The 23,594-nt window shown below is 32.2% G+C and overlaps 1 protein-coding gene across 1 annotated transcript; it reads right to left on the bottom strand.

The window, feature by feature from the left end:
- Positions 1 to 19,401: 19,401 nt before the first annotated feature.
- On the bottom strand, positions 19,402 to 22,407 carry LOC111715106 (homeobox protein engrailed-1-B). The gene is made up of 3 exons (XM_023490364.1): positions 21,759 to 22,407; positions 21,558 to 21,635; positions 19,402 to 20,001 (listed from the first exon to the last, which is right to left on the bottom strand). The coding sequence occupies exons 1-3, from the start codon at positions 22,288 to 22,290 to the stop codon at positions 19,661 to 19,663; spliced, it is 951 nt and encodes a 316-aa protein (XP_023346132.1). The 5' UTR covers positions 22,291 to 22,407; the 3' UTR covers positions 19,402 to 19,660.
- Between the last annotated feature and the right edge of the window lie 1,187 nt (positions 22,408 to 23,594).

Below are 23,594 nucleotides of genomic sequence, written 5' to 3'. Positions count from 1 at the left end.
TAAATCCGTAAAGAATATTACAAGAATTAATTGAGAGTCAGAATAAAAAAGGCGAGCAAATGGCGAAAAAGTTTTAAAGATAACTCTGGTTTGTCTGATGGTGAATCCAATAAATTTCAAAACGGCTGAACCAATCAGGCTCAAAAGATAAGAAGATCAAGGTTTATGAATGATCATTAAAAGATGTTGACTCAAAGTAATTTGTATTTCTTTTGAACCTAAATCAATAATCTTTGCAACCTCATGGTATAGGCCTTCTACATTTCAAACTTAGATTATTTCATTTAACATATCTAAGTTCTACGAGATTAGGTTGCAAAGGTGTTGTAGGGATTGAAAAACCAGAGTTTGTGGCAAAGAATCCGATTCTTTTTTGACAGAAAGCGTCCTGTAAACATAGAATAGAGATTAGAATAGAAGGGAAATAAGACTATCCCTTGGTATGAACTTATTCAGTCCCTTTGAGCCTGAAAAGGAGATGATCCCAGGACATATTCGTTACAATTTTAGCTTTTTATGTTATTTATGCTAAAATGAACTCAGGAACGCAGGTTTTCAGAGAATTAATTTAGAGAAAATTAAATAATCTTTAAGATTTGTTTTCTATAAAAAAAGATGTTCCAGGGCCCAAAAGGTTATTAAGCACAAAGGTGTGAAGTACACCTGCAGTATGGAAGCAGTACAACAAAATGAATGTTTCACACTTTTTCGACTTAATTCCACTCTATACTTATCTATTCTCTTTGCCTGTAAATCTAGTAGGTTGTAAACCACTTGACCTAAACACCAAACTTCAATTAAGAGTTTCTTAAACTTTAATCTGAGATGAATATTAACTGAGCTGGTATGCAAATAAAATAAAAGGTTTGACGTATAACTTTCTTGGCTATAAAGGCTTTTTTCTCTCAAAATTGCTTATTTTTTATTGACTTTTGAATAAATTTGACGATTTTTTGTCACTGATGTTGGATTTTTTGGCCGCATTTTCAGCATAACCTATCTTTAACAATTTACGATACATTCAACAGTCCAAAATTACCCGTAAAATTTATCCTAGATTTATATTGCGATGCTCGGCCTAGAATTGTAATTCCTCGTTATAAGTTTTATAAATTCATATAATGGCCCAGCAATTATTCTTAAAATTTAGCCAATGTTATGGAAAGTATGGATAGTAAAAAGAAATTAGAAAGGTTTTAGTTAGAAAGTTAGAAAGTCAGACTGGAATGTCTACAGTATACAATTTACATCTGATCCTGTTAATTTGTTCTTCAAGTTTACTGCGACTAATCCACTGTTAATCCAATACCACGTGTTCTTCATCCTTGTAACAAATACAGTCTTAAAACATTAAACCAGAAGAGAAATTAAAAAATATTGAAAATGGAAAAAAATAAAATATTTCATCACATGTTCCAAAGTTTAAGAACAATCTTGCGAGTAAAAATTTTATATTCATGCTAAAATGTCAATGTTCAATTCACAACAATACCCTTGAAACCTTAATTTAATCAAAAGTGTGGAAGATACCGTCGTTTTTCTGCCTTAAAAAGTTTTTTTTATTTTTGTGAGTTTTTACATAGCTTAATATGAACAAGAAATGCATCTCTTTTGCAGAAAAACTGCAAAAAAAAATATAAATATCTAATTCATACTTGATCAGACAAAACTTTCAATGGAAATCTCCACAAAACCAAGGTTATAATGCAAGGAAAGTTAATTGCGGTCGTGTATACTCTGCGTACATACTGAAACCAGTTCTCTCTGGGCGGAATTTGAAAACAAGAATAGATGCATCAGTGTTCGTTTCGTATCCGAGGAGGTTAAAAGCATTAAATTTTGATAATTCACATAATAGTTTCCTATGACCAGAATATTTCATTGATTTTTATGTGAAAGATGTATCCCATGTCAGGATTCGACATCCGTCTTGTGTTTACATTACCGCCCAGAGACAGTACACTGCAGTACAAAAGATGCGCACACCTCTGAAATAACTTTCCTTGCATTATAACCTTGCACAAAACCCACTATTTCTTCGGTCAGAGTACTGCAAATCACTGCAATACACACCGAAAGCTTAGTTGAGGCATGAGGGTGGAAGCTGTAAATCGGGCATTGCCATCTTTCACTTCTGTATGCCGAGTTCATTAGCGTCTGATCCAATCAGGGTTCAGTCATGTGTTTGTTGTCTAATCTGAACCAATAGATATAGTATATGGCCGTAACATCTATCTTTCTATCAATCTCATTATCCAATCAGAGTTATAAATCCTTCAATGGACGCTATTGGTAAATGGAAATATTTACTTCTACTGAAACTATAGTGCTTTGCATGTAGGGTTTCTTGAAATTACACTTACAGTCCCTTTAAAAATTGAAAAAAATAAAACACACATTGCTGGCGTTTAATACTAAAATTATGTAGATATCAAGAAGAAAATAACACATACATATACATATATATAAAGAAATATATATATATATATATAAAGACAACATCTTTGTACTCTCTTGTAGGTCGCTGATAAAAATCCAATTAAGTAAAATCTCTTGTCCTGGCTGTTTTGTCCTGGCTGTTTTGACAGCGCGCTTTCATCTAAACATTCTATTTAAAAACCAAGAAGGACCTCGAGTTACAAAATGTTTAAAGACGTTATAATCTATTCTTATATTACTCTCCTTGGTATGTAGATTGTATATATTGAGTCTATTAAGAAAAGAATAAAAATTCCTAAATAATGGAATTTGAGCTAAGTCTCGTGTTACCTAACGTTTTTTCTTATCAAGTTGTCTTTCTAAAGCTGAGCAAAAATTAGGTAAAATAATGTGTTTAAAAACTAAAAATATTATTGCCGCATCCAATTTTCACATCAATATATATTAGGCTTTTAGGGCGCTTCGCGTTCATCTTCTATTTCAATTGTGAACATGTTCTCATTGTAACAATGAAAAACAAATTAAAAAAATTTCTTCAGTGTTATAAAAAAAATTGGCGGATTTTAAAGATTTTAAATTTTTTTACAAAAATAAATGGCTTTAAACACAAATTTTTAAATTTTTATCATTCATAAACCTTTCCTGGGGTCACGCGAGAGCCCACCAAAAATTTGGGCCCGATCGGTTTTCACGTTTATTGGATACAAACAAGCAGACACCCAATCAGACGGACAAGCCAAATTTACATTTATATATATTATATATTTATTATGTATTAAGGGACAATTCAACCAAGAGATGAAGAAACAGATATAATTTTTAAATAACTAATTGATCAATGGTAATCTATGGAAATCAATTAAATCATTTAAGGCAATTAAAATCAAGGATATGCTGGACTAATAACTATACAAGTATGAAGCTAATGGAAATCAAGATTTTTTACTTGTACCCAACCTGGGGACTTTTTTAATGGAATTATTTTCCCTACGAAGTTAAAGAGCTGTGAAACCAAACATTTTAGATTTTAAAAAGTCTTGATTTTCTTTAGTTCCAACTGTGCATATTCATTAATTTACTTTCAATGAAAGATATTGACCAGCTAATACAAAAAAAGGAAATTTTTTACTCAATAATTTTATATGTTTACAAAAGCTCCCTCATCATTTTGGAAACAAATCCCTTTTCCTTTACCCTTTTCACCCCCCCCCATTAAGACTCTGGATTGATTTTAGAGTGAACGGTTGTCTATATTGAGCCGTAATTGATTGTGATTTTAGGAATAGTCTGAAAAGAATGTCAGAGAATTGTTTCTTTAATACCTCTCTGCAAACATATTTAAAGCAAACATCGAGGAGAATTTTGCCAATTACTTCTTAAAACCAAAGCAAAAACAAGTGCTTCAGTGTGCTAAAATGTACATGTAAATGGCTAAATGCATAAAGAAAAGCATAATTTAGTTAAAGCAGTAAAATCAAAGCCCAAAACGTTGCGACACTTCAAAGTCGACCCTGTCAAAAAAGATGAATCTATGTGAGGTATAAAACCCCAAAATGATTTTTTTGTCAATAATTATTATCAACGTTTTTTTACTAATTGATCAATCCAACAAACGGATCATTGATCAATCCTAAATATTTATGTTTTCCTAGAAATTAACTAACCCTAACTTTTATTTACAAATTGATCAACCCTAAATATCTATGTTTTACTACAAATTGATCAACCCTAAATATCTATGTTTTACTACAAATTGATCAATTCTAAATATTCACATTTTCTACAAATTGATCAACCCTAAATATCTATATCTTTTTATGAATTGATCAATCCTAAATATCTATATTTTTCTATGAATTGATCAATCCTAAATATCTATATTTTTCTATGAATTTATCAATCCTAAATATATATATTTTTCTACGAATTGATCAATCCTAAATAACTACATTTGTCTATGGAATGATCAATCCTAAATAACTATATTTTTTATGAATTGATCAATCCTAAATATCTATATTTTTCTATGAATTGATCAATCCTAAATATCTATATTCATTACAAATTTAATATCTAAATTTTACTAAAAACTGATCAATTATAAATGTACATATTTTTTCTACAAAAAAGAGATATGAATAGAAATAGAAACATGGATGGAAGCATCATAGATACATAGAAATAAAAAAACACTTTAGCTTGAGAACCCAGCGTTGCCCATGGTACTCATAGCTAATCTCGCCGTTTACCCCCACATGGTCAAAAATTACGATTTTAGCTATTTTCTCATGAGTTCCCCCAATCCAAATCAGGAAATCAGTCAAGTTATGATCGGACATACAAACAAACAGACAAACAGAGATTACAACTTTATATATGAAGATGAACAGAAACACAGCTAGATATTACATAGAAAAATTATCAGAAACATAGATAGATTATTTATAGAAACATGGACAGAAAGAGATAGACGAAGATAGAAATATAGGATTTGAAAGAGATAGATGTGGATAGAAATAAAGGATTTGAAAGAGATAGATGTGGATAGAAATAAAGGATTTGAAAGAGATAGATGTGGATAGAAATATAGGAATTGAAAGGGATAGATGAAGATAGAAATAAAGGATTTGAAAGGGATAGATGAAGATAGAAATAAAGGATTTGAAAGGGATAGATGTGGATAGAAATATAGGATTTGAAAGAGATAGATGTGGATAGAAATATAGGATTTGAAAGAGAGAGATGTGGATAGAAATTTAGGATTTAAAAGAGTTAGATGTGGATAGAAATATAGGATTTGAAAGAGATAGCTGAAGATAAAAATATAGGATTTAAAAGGGATAGATGTGGATAGAAATATAGGATTTGAAAGGGATAGACGTGTATGGAAATATAGGATTTGAAAGAGTTAGATGTGGATTGAAATATAGGATTTGAGAGGGATAGATGTGGATAGAAATATAGGAATTGAAAGAGATAGATGGGGATAGAAAAATAGGATTTGAAAGAAATAGATGTGGATAGAAATAAAGGATTTGAAAGAGTTAGATGTGGATAGAAATATAGGATATGAAAGAGATAGATGTGGATAAAATATAGGATTTAAAAGAGATAGATGTGGATAGAAATATAGGAATTGAAAGAGATAGATGGGGATAGAAATATAGGATTTGAAAGAAAAAGATGTGGATAGAAATATAGGATTTGAAAGAGTTAGATGTGGATAGAAATATAGGATATGAAAGATATAGATGTGGATAAAATATAGGATTTAAAAGAGATAGATGTGGACAGAAATATAGGATTTGAAAGCGAAAGATGAAGATAGAAATATAAGATTTGAAAGGGATAGATTGGGATAGAAATAAAGGATTTGAAAGGGAAAGATGTGAACAGAAATATAGGATTTGAAAGCGATAGATGAAGATAGAAATATAGGATCTGGAAGAGATAGATGTGGATAGAAATATAGGATTTGAAAGGGATAGATGTGGATAGAAATATAGGATTTGAAAGGGATAGATATGGATAGAAATATAGGATTTGAAAGCGATTGATGAAGATAGAAATATAGGATTTGAAAGGGATAGTTGAAGATAGAAATATAGGATTTGAAAGGTATAGTTGAAGATAGAAATAAAGGATTTGAAAGGGAAAGATGTGGACAGAAATATAGGATTTGAAAGGGATAGATGTGGCTAGAAATATAGGATTTGAAAGAGTTAGATGTGGATAGAAATATAGGATTTGAAAGGAATAGATGCGAATAGAAATATAGGATTTGAAAGAGATAGATGTGGATAGAAATATAGGATTTGAAAGGAATAGATGCGAATAGAAATATAGGATTTGAAAGAGATAGATGATAGAAATATAGGATTTGAAAGAGATAGATGTGGATAGAAATATAGGATATGAAAGAGATAGATGTGGATAAAATATAGGATTTAAAAGAGATAGGTATGGATAGAAATATAGGATTTGAAAGGGATAGATGTGGATAGAAATATAAGATTTGAATAGGATAGATGTGGATAGAAATATAGGATTTTAAAGGGATAGATGTGGATAGAAATATAGGATTGGAAAGATAAAGATGTGGATAGAAATATAGGATTTGAAAGAGATAGATGTGGATAGAAATATAGGATTTGAAATGGATAGATGGGGATAGAAATATAGGATTTGAAAGATAAAGATGTGGATAGAAATATAGGATTTGGAAGAGATAGATGTGGATAGAAATATTGGATTTGAAAGGGATAGATGGGGATAGAAATATAGGATTTGAAAGGGAAAGATGTGGACAGAAATATAGGATTTGAAAGCGATAGATGAAGATAGAAATATAGGATTTGAAAGCGATTGATGAAGATAGAAATATAGGATTTGAAAGGGAAAGATGTGGACAGAAATATAGGATTTGAAAGCGATAGATGAAGATAGAAATATAGGATTTGGAAGAGATAGATGTGGATAGAAATATAGGATTTGAAAGGGATAGATGAAGATAGAAATATAGGATTTGAAAGGGATAGATGGGGATAGAAATATAGGATTTGAAAGCGATTGATGAAGATAGAAATATAGGATTTGAAAGGGATAGATGCGGATAGAAATATAGGATTTGAAAGGGATAGATGGGGATAAAATTTAGGATTTGAAAGCGATAGATGAAGATATTGAAAGGGATAGATATGGATAGAAATATAGGATTTGAAAGAGATAGATGTGGATAGAAATATAGGATTTGAAAGAGATAGATGTGGATAGAAATATAGGATATGAAAGAGATAGATGTGGATAAAATATAGGATTTAAAAGAGATAGATGTGGATAGAAATATAGGATTTAAAAGAGATAGATATGGATAGAAATATTGGATTTGAAATGGATAGATGTGGATAGGAATATAAGATTTGAATAGGATAGATGCGGATAGAAATATAGGATTTGAAAGAGAGAAAAGGATAGAAATATAGGATTTGAAAGGGATAGATGTGGATAGTAATATGGGATTTGAAAGAGATAGATGTGGATAGAAATATAGGATATGAAAGAGATAGATGTGGATAAAATATAGGATTTGAAAGAGATAGATATGGATAGAAATATAGGATTTGATAGGGATAGATGCGGATAGAAATATAGGATTTGATAGGGATAGATGTGGATAGTTAAATGGAATTTGAAAGAGATAGATGTGGATAGAAATATGGGATTTGAAAGGGATAGATGTGGATAGAAATATAGGATTTGAAATGGATAGATGTGGATAGAAATATAGGATTTGTAAGAGAGAAAAGGATAGATAGAGAATGTATTCCTACCCGTCAGGTATGGACCACAAACCCACTGCACATTGGGGGAAGGGGGCATTGTGGGGGTTGTGGGGTGAGACATTTAACAGGAATTGATTGGGTTGTTGTGGCAAACATACTTAAACATACACACACATCTAATCTCACTCATAACACACACACAAACATATGCATCTGTTAAGAGAAACTTTAATTCATAATGTTTGATCTGTTTGTTTAATTAATGTGCATATTTAGTTGCACTCAAACAAAAATATCCCATTTCTGGAATTTAATGTAATTTTATTGACTTCTTCTTTTTTTATGATCTGAGCGCAGTTAATGAGATTTTTTAACTCTGACATATTAACCGTAGATTTTTGATTAGTTAAACTATAAAATCGGCCAGCTTTCAGTGTGTACTGCATTGATTTGCAATACAATGACCAAAGAAATATAAGAGCTACAGGGTGTCCTAAAAAACATGGGAATTCAGTGACGAATTCGATATCGTCTTTGTTATGAATTAGCATTGTGTTACCTAATTTCAAAAGCCATAATATTATTATGTCTGCTAGAGTTTATTTTATGAAAAGGGTAAAAGACTGTAAATATGTGTCTACAATGTCTCCGCAAGATGAACAGTGAATACGGACAAGTTTACTCTGTTTGTATACTGCAATTTTCTTGTTTTACTAAGTACAACCTATTGCAGTCAAAACATAAACAAACAAAATGTGAACATAGCAGACGAAACTCTTCTTACAGATTACAGCTTTTTCAGTAGGTATCAATAAACTAAATCAAAGAATTAGTTAAAAAGACGATATCGAATTCGTCACTGAATTCCCATGTTTTTTGGGACACCCTGTAGTTTAGTGGAGAGTGCCCTGTATTGTTTTCTATTTTTAAACCATTTTAGTGCGAATATGAGTGAATAAAGACAACTTAAAATGATAAATTCTGAGTTTTATCGATCAGCGTCACAACAAAAAGTTATAAAATAACACCCAAAATGTACCTAACTTACAATGTGTAACATATATGTTACTTTGAACTGGACTGAAGGCGAATGTAAAATTCATTCAACATTACTAGTACCACTGTCTGACCTCGGAGCCCGTTTAGTTTTAATATTACACAAGTATGAAAAAACCAAATTTATTTGATAATATACTTTCAAACTTTTTTGTTCTTCTCAAAAGCTCTTCAATGTTATGAACAATTTAGTTTAGTTTCTAGGTTTAAAATGAACTTGATGTATTTAAAGAAACTTCCCTTGGTTTAAAATGAACTTGATGTATTTAAAGAAACTTCCCCTGTTTTAAAATGAACTTGATGTATTTAAAGAAACTTCCCCTGTTTTAAAATGAACTTGATGTATTTAAAGAAACTTCCCTTGGTTTAAAATGAACTTGATGTATTTAAAGAAACTTCCCTTGGTTTAAAATGAACTTAATGTATTTAAGAAACTTCCCTTGGTTTAAAATGAACTTGATGTATTTAAGAAACTTCCCCTGGAACCGTGCTTAACGCAACAGGACAAATACCAATTAATTTGGCNCCCCCCCCCCCTCCATCCGTCTACCCATAAACTCATGTCCTTCACCCAATCACCCTTTGTCTATACGATCAGTGATGAATGTATGATGTCAGGGTTTAAACAAGTATCTTCGTTATTTGTCTTCTTCTTTCATAATATACTTTGCTTGTCTGGGTGTTTGTTTGTTTTTGTCAAATAAACGTCGAAACGGCTGAACCAATCGGACCCAAATTTTATGTGGGACCTTACACCACACCAGGAAAGGTTAATGGATGATCAAAATTTTAAAAATTAGCGTTTAACAGAATTCGATTTTTATTAAATTTTGAAAATCCATGTAATATTTTTCTAAAATCCGCGAACTTTTTTGATATTGTTTTACAAAAAAGAGAAAATTTTCACAATTTAAAGCCTAGTTTCTTATATTTTCCTCTTTTCTCATATTTTCTTCTTTTCTTACATTTTTCTCTTTTCTTATGTTTTCCTCTTTCTCGTATTTTCTTCTTTTCTTATATTTTTCTCTTTTTTTATATTTTCCTCCAAATCCGTTAAATCCAAAATTAACTTATTATAACAGTGCAGATAGATCCAGGCGCTATAAAAAGTAACATCAATTTCCAAGACTTGGTTGACTTTAAAGTGGCCTTTGATTTCACCTCACAAAATTGCAATTACTTTTTCAGAGCCCTAGATATGTACTTTTAAACCTATAAACCACTTGACCTTTACTTTAGTTGTAATATGAAGTAATTGGCAAAATTCTTTTTTGTGTAAGAGCTCGCATCAAGGTTCTCTTTGCACATCATACTTTAATATTCCATATCTACCCCTCTACACTGTTTAAACAAGAAATGGTGGGAAATTTAGCGCTATTTTTAACACTTTGATAAATGTAAACAATTGATGAAAATTAGATGTATATACAAATATAAGAAATATGACCGTAGCAAACTAGATTTTGCACAATTATTTTTACTCTTCAAATTTTATAAATATGGCAAACGGAAACTTATAATAGAGGAAAAAATATTTGCACAATCTCTAACGGAAAATTGGCACTGCAATAAACCAAATTGCATGGTGTTGAAACTGCAAAGTGCAATTGCATTGCTATTTCTGCATTCTTGTAAAATGAGACCTTTAAGTAAAAATACGATGTTTACGTACTTGAAGCGCTTGCAAATAATCACCTCTTACTCTATTAAAGATTAAAGATAACGATAACAATTGTAGATGGGGGGGGGTTTATAATATTATTCCGGGTTACAGAGAATAGAACTTTTCTCCAATCTAGATGTAAGGAAGAGCGCATGTGAAAGAACTATGGTTTTGGCACTTCACAGTTTTAAAAGAAAAAATTGATGCACATTTAAAATTCAAAATTTAATTTAAAAATTGAGATTGTAATTTAAGGTGAATATTACTTTTATTTGACCTCATTAAAAAAACTTCCAGGTTTTCTTTGCATTGTCAGTTCGTTAGTCATAATAACTAAGTTGTAAAATTACAAAAAAAATGCAGGCACTGAGGAAAATTTACATTAAACTAATTATATATATTTATATTTATAGAATTAAGAAAGTTTTATAAAATTTGTGAAAATGTTTTAAAGGGACTGTCAGCATATTTCTATTGCAGTCAAAACATAAACAAACAAAATGTGATAGAATTAAGAAAGTTTTATAAAATTTGTGAAAATGTTTTAAAGGGACTGTCAGCATATTTGTAAATAACACTTTTTGAAAAGTTGGCAATTCCCGATTTATACCCTTCAAACATTTTTCTTATATTTTATGTGGAAGATATAATTTCAATAAGCGAGCTTTTCTGCATATATTAGAAATGCTCAAATCCCTTTTTGTAGAGAAGAACCCTGCACACTTAAAAACAATCAGTTATCAAAATTATAAACATTGATATTTAATTCATACTTGATTAGACAAAGATTTTAAGGGGCATTGCCTTCTTTGAATGTAGGTCACTTGAAATTAGGCTTTTAGTCCCTTTAAACGTTAAAACCGACCCGTTCAGCTTGCCACATCAAATGACTGCAGTACACACCGAGAGCTTAGTTGATTGTGGTCAATTGCACAGACTATCACAGACTGCTTATCTCCTTTCACAGGGTACGTAGGCCTAAGTTGACCCGGCACGAAATGCCACGTTTTTACGATAGGTTTTTAGAGTGCCATCTTACAGCCACTTGTTGAATATAATACCCATTCAGGGGTTAAGTTTTTCAACTTTTAAAGAAATACTCCAATTTTAAACATGAAACATGAAATTTATGAATTCAGTCTTTTTTTTGAAGATTTTATGTTTCGTATCCAAAGGATCCTTAAATATCCCTAAATACAGATATTTGCTGATTGGTCGTGTACAGTACTTGTACACAATAGAACATGCTGTGGAAAATATCGCATATTTTAGCTTATAATCGATCTCTGTGACTCTCTTATCTCCATGGTCAATTGTTTTCCCCCCCCCCCCTGCTCCTTTAATAAATTAACACACTGTGCAGTTCCATATTATTCTGTGAATAATTTTGAATTTAAAAAAAAGAATATGAAGATAAAGAAATATAGATAATGAGGTAATTAGCTAGAAAGAATTCAAGATATTCACAGACAGATAGATAGCATAGATAGATAAAGAGATATAGAGTATAGATAGATAGATAAATATAGAGTATACATATATATAGATAGATAGATAACTAGATGGATGAAGAATGATAAGGCAATTAACAGGTTTTGGCATCCGATAATTGGACCAAAATATTCTCAACCTTTGATCATTTCAATCTAGGGCGGGGGGGGGGGAAGAGCCATTAGCATGAGATTATCTATATTTAAAAAAACGGAGGAAACAACTGACATAGTAATCCTAAAAAACAATAGGTTTATGAGGACGCCATTTTGTACGGATAAACAATTTAATCGTAAAGAGAGTCAAAGTTAAAGAATATAATTCGACTTTGAGTTTTCAAACGATCTTGATATCCATATTTTGGTTTGATTGTGATTATATTTTATAAACTCCGACATTCTATATCTAAATATATCCCGGAAATCTTGTGATTTATGCCAATTTGTGTCATAACTAGTTCAGTTCACTCTGGACTAGCGTAAAACGTAAAAAAATTGGGCCCATAAAACTGGTAAATACGAAACATGTATTTAACCCTATTCTGGCAGGGGGGGGGCCTCACTTTAGACTCAAAGCCGGGCTTTTTTACCTAATGCCTGAGTCCTTAGGCATACTGACTGAATGTCTTATTTTACCTATACACGACTAAATCTATATTTCGACCTACTTCCTACTTTTTGCAAAGAAATTTTGCACCGATTTTTGCACAGATGCCTTCAAAAAATTTTTGCACATTTTCAGTTTTCCTTTAAAAAAACTTAGTTTTTGAAAACTTTGCAAATATTTTTGCATATTTGAATTCTACCCATCTATCTATCTATCTATCTATCTAGCCATCTATCTATCTATCTATCTATCTATCTATCTATCTATCTATCTATCTATCTATCTATCTATCTATCTACTTATCTATCTATCTGTCTACCTATGTATCTATCTATCTATCTATTTATCTATCCTGTAACTCCGTATAGGGCCTAATTGCCTGGAGTTTAGCCTATGGTCTGTGGCTTGAAGGTTTCCAAGTCAATTGATACAAATTGAGTGGACCAATAGGCTTCACCTTTACTTAGGCTAGAGTATATATACAATACGTATTTGTAAATATGCAGCTAGGAGGAATATGGGCGCAACTGGAATAATCACAATATCATCTATCTATATCTTTTTATCTCTTTATAATTCCAGAGTATTTCTATACTATATAAATGGTTCTCTATCATATCTATTTATATCTATAAAGTGCTATATTTTATATATCCAAATAGTTCTATATTATAAATAGCTTTCTATAAAGTTCTTTAAAATTTGCTTCCAGATATAAATAAAAAATGAAGAACGAGGAGAGGAGAGGAAGATGAGTGGGTCTTATTTGGTTTCAAAATCAAACGCTACTCTTTTGTTGATTTTATAATGCTCTTTCGGGAATTTCATCCTCTTCAATCTTATATTTCATTTTCGTATATATGTCTAGATATCTAAATATTTATGTACCTTTTTTCATCTTTAAGTCTATTTCTATCTATTGTCTATTTATCTATTTATCTATTTATCTATCAATAAATTAACCTTAATTTGCTAATTGAAAGATACATGTATACAAATTTAATGGGATAAGCACTGTGTTAGGGAATGTACATTGATAATCTTTAAAGATAATAGTATCCCTAAAAAATGGATATGTTGCTCACTCCCCTCCTTCAATCTTTGATGGTAAAAACACCACTAAGTTACGTGTAGACAACATGAATGATCTGATTGAATAAACATATTCTTGCAGATTTTTTGGAATTCTAAGGTTTAAACATTAACTAAAGCCGATGCACAGATCTTAGATTGTCTGAGTGTTTATCTCCACGGATCAAAGGAATTGAGTCTTTGTCAAAACCTCAAATTTTCTAATCCCTATAGCTTTGCAACCTAATGGTGGAAACCTTTGTTATTTCAAACTTAGTCTATTTTATCTAACAGAATTCATAGTTTGAAATATCTCAGATCTACGAAATAGGGTTGCAAATATATAGGGATTAAAAATTTAGAGTTTGTGGCAAAGTCTCTTTAACTTTGAAGGAGAGAGGTAAGGCGGCAGGGACTTTTTTTCTTACTTTAAAATCCTTTACAAATTCATCTTTACTATAATGACATACAATGTAGCTTAACTGTATTCAAAATTGGTGATGACTGATGATGATGATCCCAACCCATATACATAGAGTAAAATTAGATGTTAGCTTAACACTTAGCTTAACATTTAGCTTAACACTTAGCTTAACACATAGCTAAACACTTAGCTTAACACTTAGCTTAACACTTAGCTTAACACTTAGATTAACCCTTAGCTTAACACTTAGCTAAACACTTAGCTTAGCACTTAGCTCAACACTTAGCTTATAATAGCTGGAACTGAAATAAACTAATTTTCATATCTGGCCAACTACAAGTTTTGACAGACGATATATCAGTTAATCTTCCCACGATTAGAGAATGAGTTAAACTTATTTTTTCCATTTAAAAGTTCCAAGCTCCGAAAAACCACAAAAAATCATTATTTTCTTTCTTATATCTAAACGGGAACTTAGCAAGCAAGATATTATATACTTTAAACTGAACAAAAAACATGACTCTTGAGTGCCTTGTGTAACGAAAATAGTTGTGTATACAACAAATTCCATTTTTTAACCATTTCTTAAAATTTGGTTTCTATCATTTATCTACCAAAATGTTAAGATTATATAATGATGACTGACCACCGGGAATTTTTAGGAAGCTTTTTTCAAACGGATAAATATTAGTCCGATAAGGCCCCAGGGGGGCATAACTTTGTCTGGGGGGTCAAGGGGGGGGGACAAATAGTTGAAATTTCTCTCCTACACAGATACGAAGATTAGGTACACTAGAAAACCACTAAACATTTTTAAAGAAAAATGTGAGATTTAAGCGTGCAGTATCCAGGGCTTTTATTATCCAGGGGGAAGTGGTAAATAATACAGGGATAGATATAACAGTGGTAAATAATACAGGAAAAGATAGAACAGTAGTAAACAATACAGTAATAGATAGAACAGTAGTGAATAATACAGGGATAGATAGAACAGTAGTAAATAATACAGGGATAGATAGAACAGTGGTAAATAATACAGGGAAAGATAGAACAGTAGTAAACAATACAGTAATAGATAGAACAGTAGTAAATAATACAGGGATAGATAGAACAGTGGTAAATAATACAGGGATAGATAGAACAGTGGTAAATAATACAGGGATAGATAGAACAGTAGTAAATAATACAGGGGTAGATGGAACAGTGGTAAAAAATACAGGGATAGATATAACAGTAGTAAATAATACAGCAATAGATAGAACAGTAGTAAATAATACAGGTATATATAGAACAATGCTAAATATCACAGGGATAGATAGAACAGTGGTAAATAATACAGGGATAGATAGAACAGTGGTAAAAAATACAGGGATAGATAGAACAATGGTAAAAAATACAGGGATAGATAGAACAGTAGTAAATAATACAGGGATAGATAGAACAGTGGTAAAAAATACAGGGATAGATAGAACAGTGGTAAATAATACAGGTATAGATAGAACAATGCTAAATATCACAGGGATAGATAGAACAGTGGTAAATAATACAGGGAAAGATAGAACAGTGGTAAAAAATACAGGGATAGATAGAACAATGGTAAAAAATACAGGGATGGATAGAACAATGCTAAATATCACAGGGATAGATAGAACAGTGGTAAAAAATACAGGGATAGATAGAACAGTAGTAAATAATACAGGGATAGATAGAACAGTGGTAAAAAAATACAGGGATAGATAGAACAGTGGTAAATAATACAGGGATAGATAGAACAGTGGTAAATAATATAGGGATAGATAGAACAGTGGTAAAAAATACAGGGATAGATAGAACAGTGGTAAATAATACAGGGATAGATAGAACAGTGGTAAATAATACAGGGATAGATATAACAGTAGTAAATAATACAGTAATAGATAGAACAGTAGTAAATAATACAGGTATATATAGAATAGTGGTAAATAATACAGGTATAGATAGAACAGTGCTAAATATCACAGGGATAGATAGAACAGTGGTAAATAATACAGCGATAGATAGAACAGTGGTAATTAATAGAGGGATAGATAGAACAGTGGTAAAAAATACAGGTATATATAGAACAGTAGTAAATAATACAGGGAAAGATAGAACAGTGGTAAATAATCCAGGGATAGATAGAACAGTTTTTGGGCGGACAAATTAAGTGTATTTTTAGAAGGTAAATAATCCATTTAAATCTATTTAACATTATATCTATCCATCTGTTTATGTAGCCATTTATCTATCTACATATGTATTCATCTATCTTTATATATATTGATATATATATATATATATCTAGTTATTTATTTATGCATTGGTCTTTCTTTATATCTATCTATCTATCTATCTATCTATCTGTCTGTTTTCTTTATTTTTGTATGTAAATTGAAGGTGTATAGTACTATATAGTGTCTCTGCGGTTCAACCAAGGTGATTCATCAACCATTAGGAGGCAAATTCAGATCATTTAGGGGGTTCAAGGGGGGTTTAGGGGCCCGGGGGTTCTCAGGCAGTTAACAAAGCCGCAAGGAGGGGGCGGGGAGGTTTAAAATTGGGTGGGCGGAGACCAGAAACCAATAGGAAAATATCGTTAGTTGGCATCATTTATAACCTAACATAGCAGGATACTTTAACTCATCTATTCATTCATTCATTGATTCATCCTCCATCCTTCCATCCATCCATCCTTCCTTCCTAAATTACGTTTATCCATCTATACAATGATTTCCTTTATCCCCCCCCTCTCCCCTTCTAGTAAAGTGTATCAGGCATCAGTTTAGTTTTTAAATATGCATTTATTATTTTATTTTTAAATTAAACAATTGTATTATTAAGTGTCATTTATGATATTTATCAGGTAACGAAATACATCTATAGTGTAACTCCATGTTAGGATGATAAACTGTGTAAAAATTTGCATTAGATATATGTTTTATATAGGGCTTGAGTCTTCTTTGCCACTAACTCAAATTTTCTTAACCCCCAATTCATGCACAACCGGTGTACATTTGAATATACGAGCTGGGCCAACCTTTGCAGTCCTAATTTGGACTGTACCGCCAAATCAACAATGAATTCTTAGCAACATGCGGGTGTACACCTTTGATAGTTCAGACATTGGGCCACAAAGTTAGAGATTTAAAAATTAGCGTTTCTCTTATACTGTAATTCACTAAAGCTTATGATTGATTTTAATTCATGATATTAAGAATTTATGAAATAGAATCATCTTTTCTGGCTGATTTTCTCGATCTCATTGCTCTTCGCTTAAACTTGTTTTATATGATTACAAGAATGAGGTTTCATGCATTTTTTACCGAACTTTTCATATTTTCTATTCATTATTTCATCCAACTTGACCAACAATTCTCCCCTCCATGTTCTCCTTGGATCATGTTTCCTTAGTAAATTCTTAACTGATAAATTCCAGGTTCTAAACATTACACTCTAATACTCCAGGGAGTACTCCAGGGAGTATTCAGGGAGTATTTAGGGATAGTATTATACTCCTTCTCCACCTCCAGAAATAGCAAGAAGTTCATAGTAGTACTTCCTCTATAATAATAACCGCATGGTGTTCGTAAAAGTACTCCCTCTCATGGGAAATTGCGCAATAATAGCGGGATGTTCATTATGTACGTACTTTCTCTCCTGGGACATAGGGCAATAATAACGGGGAAATAATATAAGTACTCCCTCTCCACCTACAGTAATAGCGGGGAGTTCATAGAAATGCTACCTCTCCTTTGGACATAGGGCACTTGCAGTAATAGCGTGGAGTTAATTTAAGTACTCCCCCTCTCTAGTAATAGCGGAGACACTCTCCACTAAACATACTACTATATCTTCGGCCCTACAGACTACTGCAGAACTGACAAGCTAAGCTGAGGGCGGGGAGTTAATTGAAGTACTCCCTCTACTGGGGCATAGGATATTAGGCCCTACACTGTTTTAGAGCTCCCTCTTGGTACTCCATATTGATGTTTTTTTTTCGTGTAGATATTTTCCTATCGTACATTATTTAAAAAAAAACATTTAAATTTTGCAGATTATTCTGTCTTAAAATTAAGTGGATTTCCAAAATTTTTAACTTTTTAAAGTTGTATTTTTAAACCTTGTCCATCCATGCACCTTAAGATCTTTTGGTCATGTGAGGTCCCAAAAACATGACTGGCCCGATTGGTTCAGCCGTCCAGTTGTATGATTATTGGATGAGATAAATTCAAGCAAACTAGCGGTATAGGGGGGGATAAATTGTATATCTATAGTGTGTGGGGAATATGTATTCAACAATGTAAACTAAATGATGTAGATGAGAGAATATATTATGTCTAGACCAACACACCAATTTAATTTAGGAGAAAGGAGCAGATTCATATCAACATATACTGCACTGTGCAGGCCTATGTAGTTTATACCAAATTCAGTTCCTGGGTTCAAACTTTGGTAGAATATTGAAAACTAAGGCCTTCCTTGAACTTTTTACTCTTCAGCAGTTTGTGAGAATTTTTAATTATGTTACAAATATCTTAATTTATGTTTAATTACTAATTTTCATTAAGATGGGTGCTCTCATATCAACTCTATTGGATAGTTTTTATCTTCGGTCATATACCTCTAGAGTCTTGCAGAACTTAAATTGCAAACCTTTGATATTTCTAATTATTTGTCGAGTTAATAGAATTCAAAGGTTCAAACCTTAGGTTTACGTTATTGGGTCGCAAAGATATAGAGATTGTTAAATCAGAGTTTGTGACAATGCAGAAAACAACAACCTAAAGAATTAAGTTTGATTTTAAGAGACCTTTCATGAAAACATCGCAATTCCCGATTCACAACGATACCCTGAACACACTTATCTGATCATTAATGTTAAAGACATTGTCGTTTTCTAGGTTTTCTAGGTTTTCTAGGTTTTCCAGGTTTTCTAGGTTTTCTAGGTTTTCTAGGTTTTCTAGGTTTTCTTGGTTTTCTAGGTCATTATTCTGAAAATTCCTATACGTTTTCCTGCAGCCAATAGAAATGCTCATTACGCAAGTACTTGTGTCACTTTTGTAAAGAGACAAGAACAACCCCCATTGAAAATAATCAGTTTCCTTAATTATAAAACTTGCAAACTTGCACAGACAAAGCTTTTAAGGCCGGGTACCGTTGTAAATCGGGCATTACCATCTTTGCATGGAGAGTCACTTGAAATTACGCTTACAGTCCCTTTAATAGGCTACTTTAAGTGGATGAGAGGCTAGGTTTAATTTATATTGGTAAAATATCATGGATTTGTTCTCTGTATTTTTGTAATTTCATTAATATTATTTTCAATGATGATAATAGTAATAAAACTAATATTGTAGATTATAATATATTGTGAGATGAACATTGACTAAAGAACAGAAATAATTAAATAGTATCACAGCCGATTTAACACAAAATAATGTTCTACTAAGGGGTGTACACAATAAATAAAAATTTAGTGAGCGTTGCGCCACCCATGCACATCTAGAATTAAGATAAGAACGATTAGATTCACACAAATTTGTCTTTTTGATAATTTTTGTGACACACTTTTTAGTCTTGAAGCGGATTAATAGAAAAATGAATGAATTGTTAATATTGTCCGAATTGATCTTCATCATCTAAAGGAACAGTTTGATGATTATACAACCCCTGGGCCTCTAACATCTTGGCCAGATCACCCTTGTCTCCTGTAGCTTTCTTCAGCTTTGCTCGCTTATTCTGGAACCAGATCTTGATCTGGTTCTCGTTCAACCCCAGCTCCCTCGACAGCAGGCGCCGTCTCTCCTCTGTGAGATACCTATTCGCCTGGAACTCTCCTCGGAGTTTGTTCAGCTGTTCAGTTGTAAAAGCTGTTCGTGGTCGTTTATCATCAAGAGCAGGAGAGTTTGAGGACTCTCCCTTTACCTTCTTTATCTTACGCATCCGGGGTCCTGAAATACGGGACAAATTAGATCCGGGGTCCTGAAATACGGAACAAATTAGATTCTTTCTAATTTGTTTTCTTGTTAATAGGAAAAATTGTAGTTAATCTATATATAAATTTGGCTAGTCTGTCTGTTTGTCTGTTTGTTTGTATCCAATAAACGTCAAAACGGCTGAACCGATCGGGCCCAAATTTGTTGTGGGACCTGACGTGACCCCAGGGAAGGTTTATGAATGATCAAAATTTTAAAAATTTGTGTATAATAGTTTTTTATTTTTGAAAAATTTTGAAAATGCGTACTTGACAAATTGTAGAAATAAAACAGTAGATGTATTGGACAAATTGTAGAAATAAAACAGTAGATGTATTGGACAAATTGTAGAAATAAAACAAACTTGACAAATTGTAGAAATAAAACAGTAGATGTATCGGACAAATTGTAGAAATAAAACAGTAGATGAATTGGACAAATTGTAGAAATAAAACAGTAGATGTATGGGACAAATTGTAGAAATAAAACAGTAGATGAATTGGACAAATTGTAGAAATAAAACAGTAGATGAATTGGACAAATTGTAGAAATAAAACAGTAGATGTATGGGACAAATTGTAGAAATAAAACAGTAGATGAATTGGACAAATTGTAGAAATAAAACAAACTTGACAAATTGTAGATAAAAATCAACAAAGGAATTGAATCTTTGCCACAAACTCTGATATTCGCTTTATCATTGCAACCTGAACCAAGGTGTAAACCATTGATTTTTCAAACAGAATTCATAATTCAAAATAGCTGAGGTCTAGGACATAGGTATGAGAAAATCACAGTTTGTAACAGAGACTTAATTCCTTTCAGTTTCCCTAAGCTTAAATTAAACCAAAACATTGTAGAATGGATAAGATTCTGTGAGTAAACGAATTAAACAAATATATTAATAAATTACACACGGCTTACTCAGAAATTAATTAGTAAGTAGTTTAAAATAAACATCAAAATGAGCTGAAGTACGCGGTAAAGGGGAACAATTGTATGAGAAAAAAACTAGGAATTATATTCAGATTTAAATGTTTTGAGAATGATTGACAAATAAACAACAAAATGACGGACAATAAGAGAGACAAAAAAGTATAGAAAGAAAGACAAATGTTTAAGCTGACAGATAGACAGATAAATAAATAGACAGATAAACAGATAAATAAATAGACAGATAAATAAATAGACAGATAAATCCATAAATAAATAGACAGATAGACAGATAGACAGATAGACAGATAGACAGATAGACAGATAGAGAGATAGACAGATTTACAGATAACCACATAGACAAATAGACAGATAGACAAATAGAAAGTTGGATAGATAGACAATTAGACAGTTAGACAGTTAGAAAGTTAGACAGTTAGACAGATAAACAGTTGGACGGATAGACAGTTAGACAGCTAGAAAGAAATGAAGTTAGAGAGATATACAGTTAAAACAGATAGACAGTTAGACAAATAATAAGATAGACAGGTTGACAGATAGAAAAATAGGTTGACAGATAGACAGATAGATTGACCTACCACTAGAAGGTCTGTCTGAATATCTTGTACAGAAAACCCAGGCTGGCCACAGCTGACCGTTGGGTCCTCGAACCATACCTGGAATTCAGTATTATTATTATTATTATTGTTATTATCCAAATTTTAACGGTTTCATCGTAAATAAAAATAAAAAAAAAAATTTTTGTAAAATTGTTAGATCTTTATTTTTTATTTTTTTACCTGGAGGACAATCCGCGTCAGTTTTAGGTGCCTCGTTGGAGGTTTTGGAGAGATCAACTGGAATTTCAATATCAACCTTGGGTTTGGGAGGAGGGGGGGCTTTCACAGGTTTAGGGAGCGGGGTTTGTTTCGGAGCTATTGATGGGCTAAGAGTAGGTTTTCGCTCCAAACCTGCAGCTTGAAAATTTGATCTAAGAATATTATCGATTGAAAATGTCAGAGGTTTTGATGAGGGAGGTGAGGGTTGGGGGAGGGGGAGCAGGGGTAGAGGCATATTGAAGAAGGGACGGAAAAGGAAAGGGTTTGGAATATGATGAATAGGAGGAGGAGATGATAAAGTTGATCCCGAAGAAGAATAGAAGCTTGCTGAGAGAGGAGAGGTGGGAGAACCTGAACTAGATTCAGGAGAATCACAAACTCGGATAATGGGAGATGAAGTTTCACTCCGTGTATCAGGCTCTATCTTCAGCTCCGGAACCATTTTGTGGATTGAGAGCATTCCAGAGTTAGGTTGAGATGCAACTTTTCTCATATGGTGTAACCATTCAACTGGAAGATGTCACACGGCTCAACTTCACTCCGATTCAGTCATCTTGACGCGCTGAAATCCGCGAAGAAATCCACGGCTCTGATTGGTCGACACTCCGCCAGCTGTAGCCAATAGGAGAACTAGGTTCGTTATTGATGTGTCCATCTGACAGAACTTTATTATACTGCTGAAATCCAGCCTAGGCAATTAACATCTCTCTCCCAGCCCCCCCCCCCTGGATCTACCAGTCCCCCCTGGATCCCCTCTAACCCCTCTCAATCCATTTAATCCTTGAATCTCCAACCGACTTTTAAGCTGACTTGGGAAGGCTTCACCTAAATATTAATTGGGTTCGTCATAAATTATTTAATTAACAAATAATCCCTGCAATAAAACGCGGTTCATCTTAAACAATACTTATTCTTTAAGGTAACCCAGATAGATAGATAGATAGATATATAGATATATACAAATATACAAAGATAGATAGATATATAGATATATACAAATATACAAAGATAGATAGATATATAGATAGCTAGAGATACAAAGATAGATAGGTAAATAGATAGATTGATACAAATATATAATCATAGCTATAGAAGAGAGTTGAATATGAAAGATACAGTTTTTACTTGTACTGCATGTATCAGTGAGATAGATTGATACACTTATTATCCATGCTTAAAAATAAATATATTTCAATCATAAGATTTGTATCATGAAGCTAGGGAGGGGGGGGGGGGAGGAAGCACCAAAGATAATTTTGACATAAATTCAGATTACGTGAATTTTATGAATATGATGAATAATTTTGAATCTCGATAAGAATTGTTAAATATTCAAATTTTTTATATCTATTCAAGACAGAACTCATTAGGACCGTTCTAGCATTTGTAAATAATCCGTCACCTATCATATTTTGAGCACATCACTTCAAAATTTATGCATCTTGAAAAATTGAATGTACAACAACATGTATCTATTTTTTCTTGTATAACCTCCATTGATAGATTCATCATGTGTTGGATAAAACAATATTGGTTATATATATAAATAAAAGTTGTAATCTTTTTTATCTGTCTGTCTGTTTGTTTGTTTGTTTGTACCCTGGACCGATTTGCCTCAAATTTTGATTTGGGAAATCTGTTGAGCCCCGGGACTTTTTTAGAGAAAAAGCTAAAATCGTCATTTACGACAAAGCGCGGGTAAACGGTGGGACTTGCTATGACTACCCTGGGTTCCCAAGCTATTTTTTTATTTGAAAGTGTCATTATCTGGTTCAGTACCGACCCATTTTAACTCTT

Source organism: Eurytemora carolleeae, unplaced genomic scaffold, assembly GCF_000591075.1.
Source record: "Eurytemora carolleeae unplaced genomic scaffold, Eaff_2.0 scaffold1087, whole genome shotgun sequence".
Lineage (NCBI taxonomy): Eukaryota > Metazoa > Arthropoda > Copepoda > Calanoida > Temoridae > Eurytemora > Eurytemora carolleeae.
The sequence above is the reverse complement of the archived record's forward strand: the minus strand, read 5'-3'. Positions and strand labels throughout refer to the sequence as shown.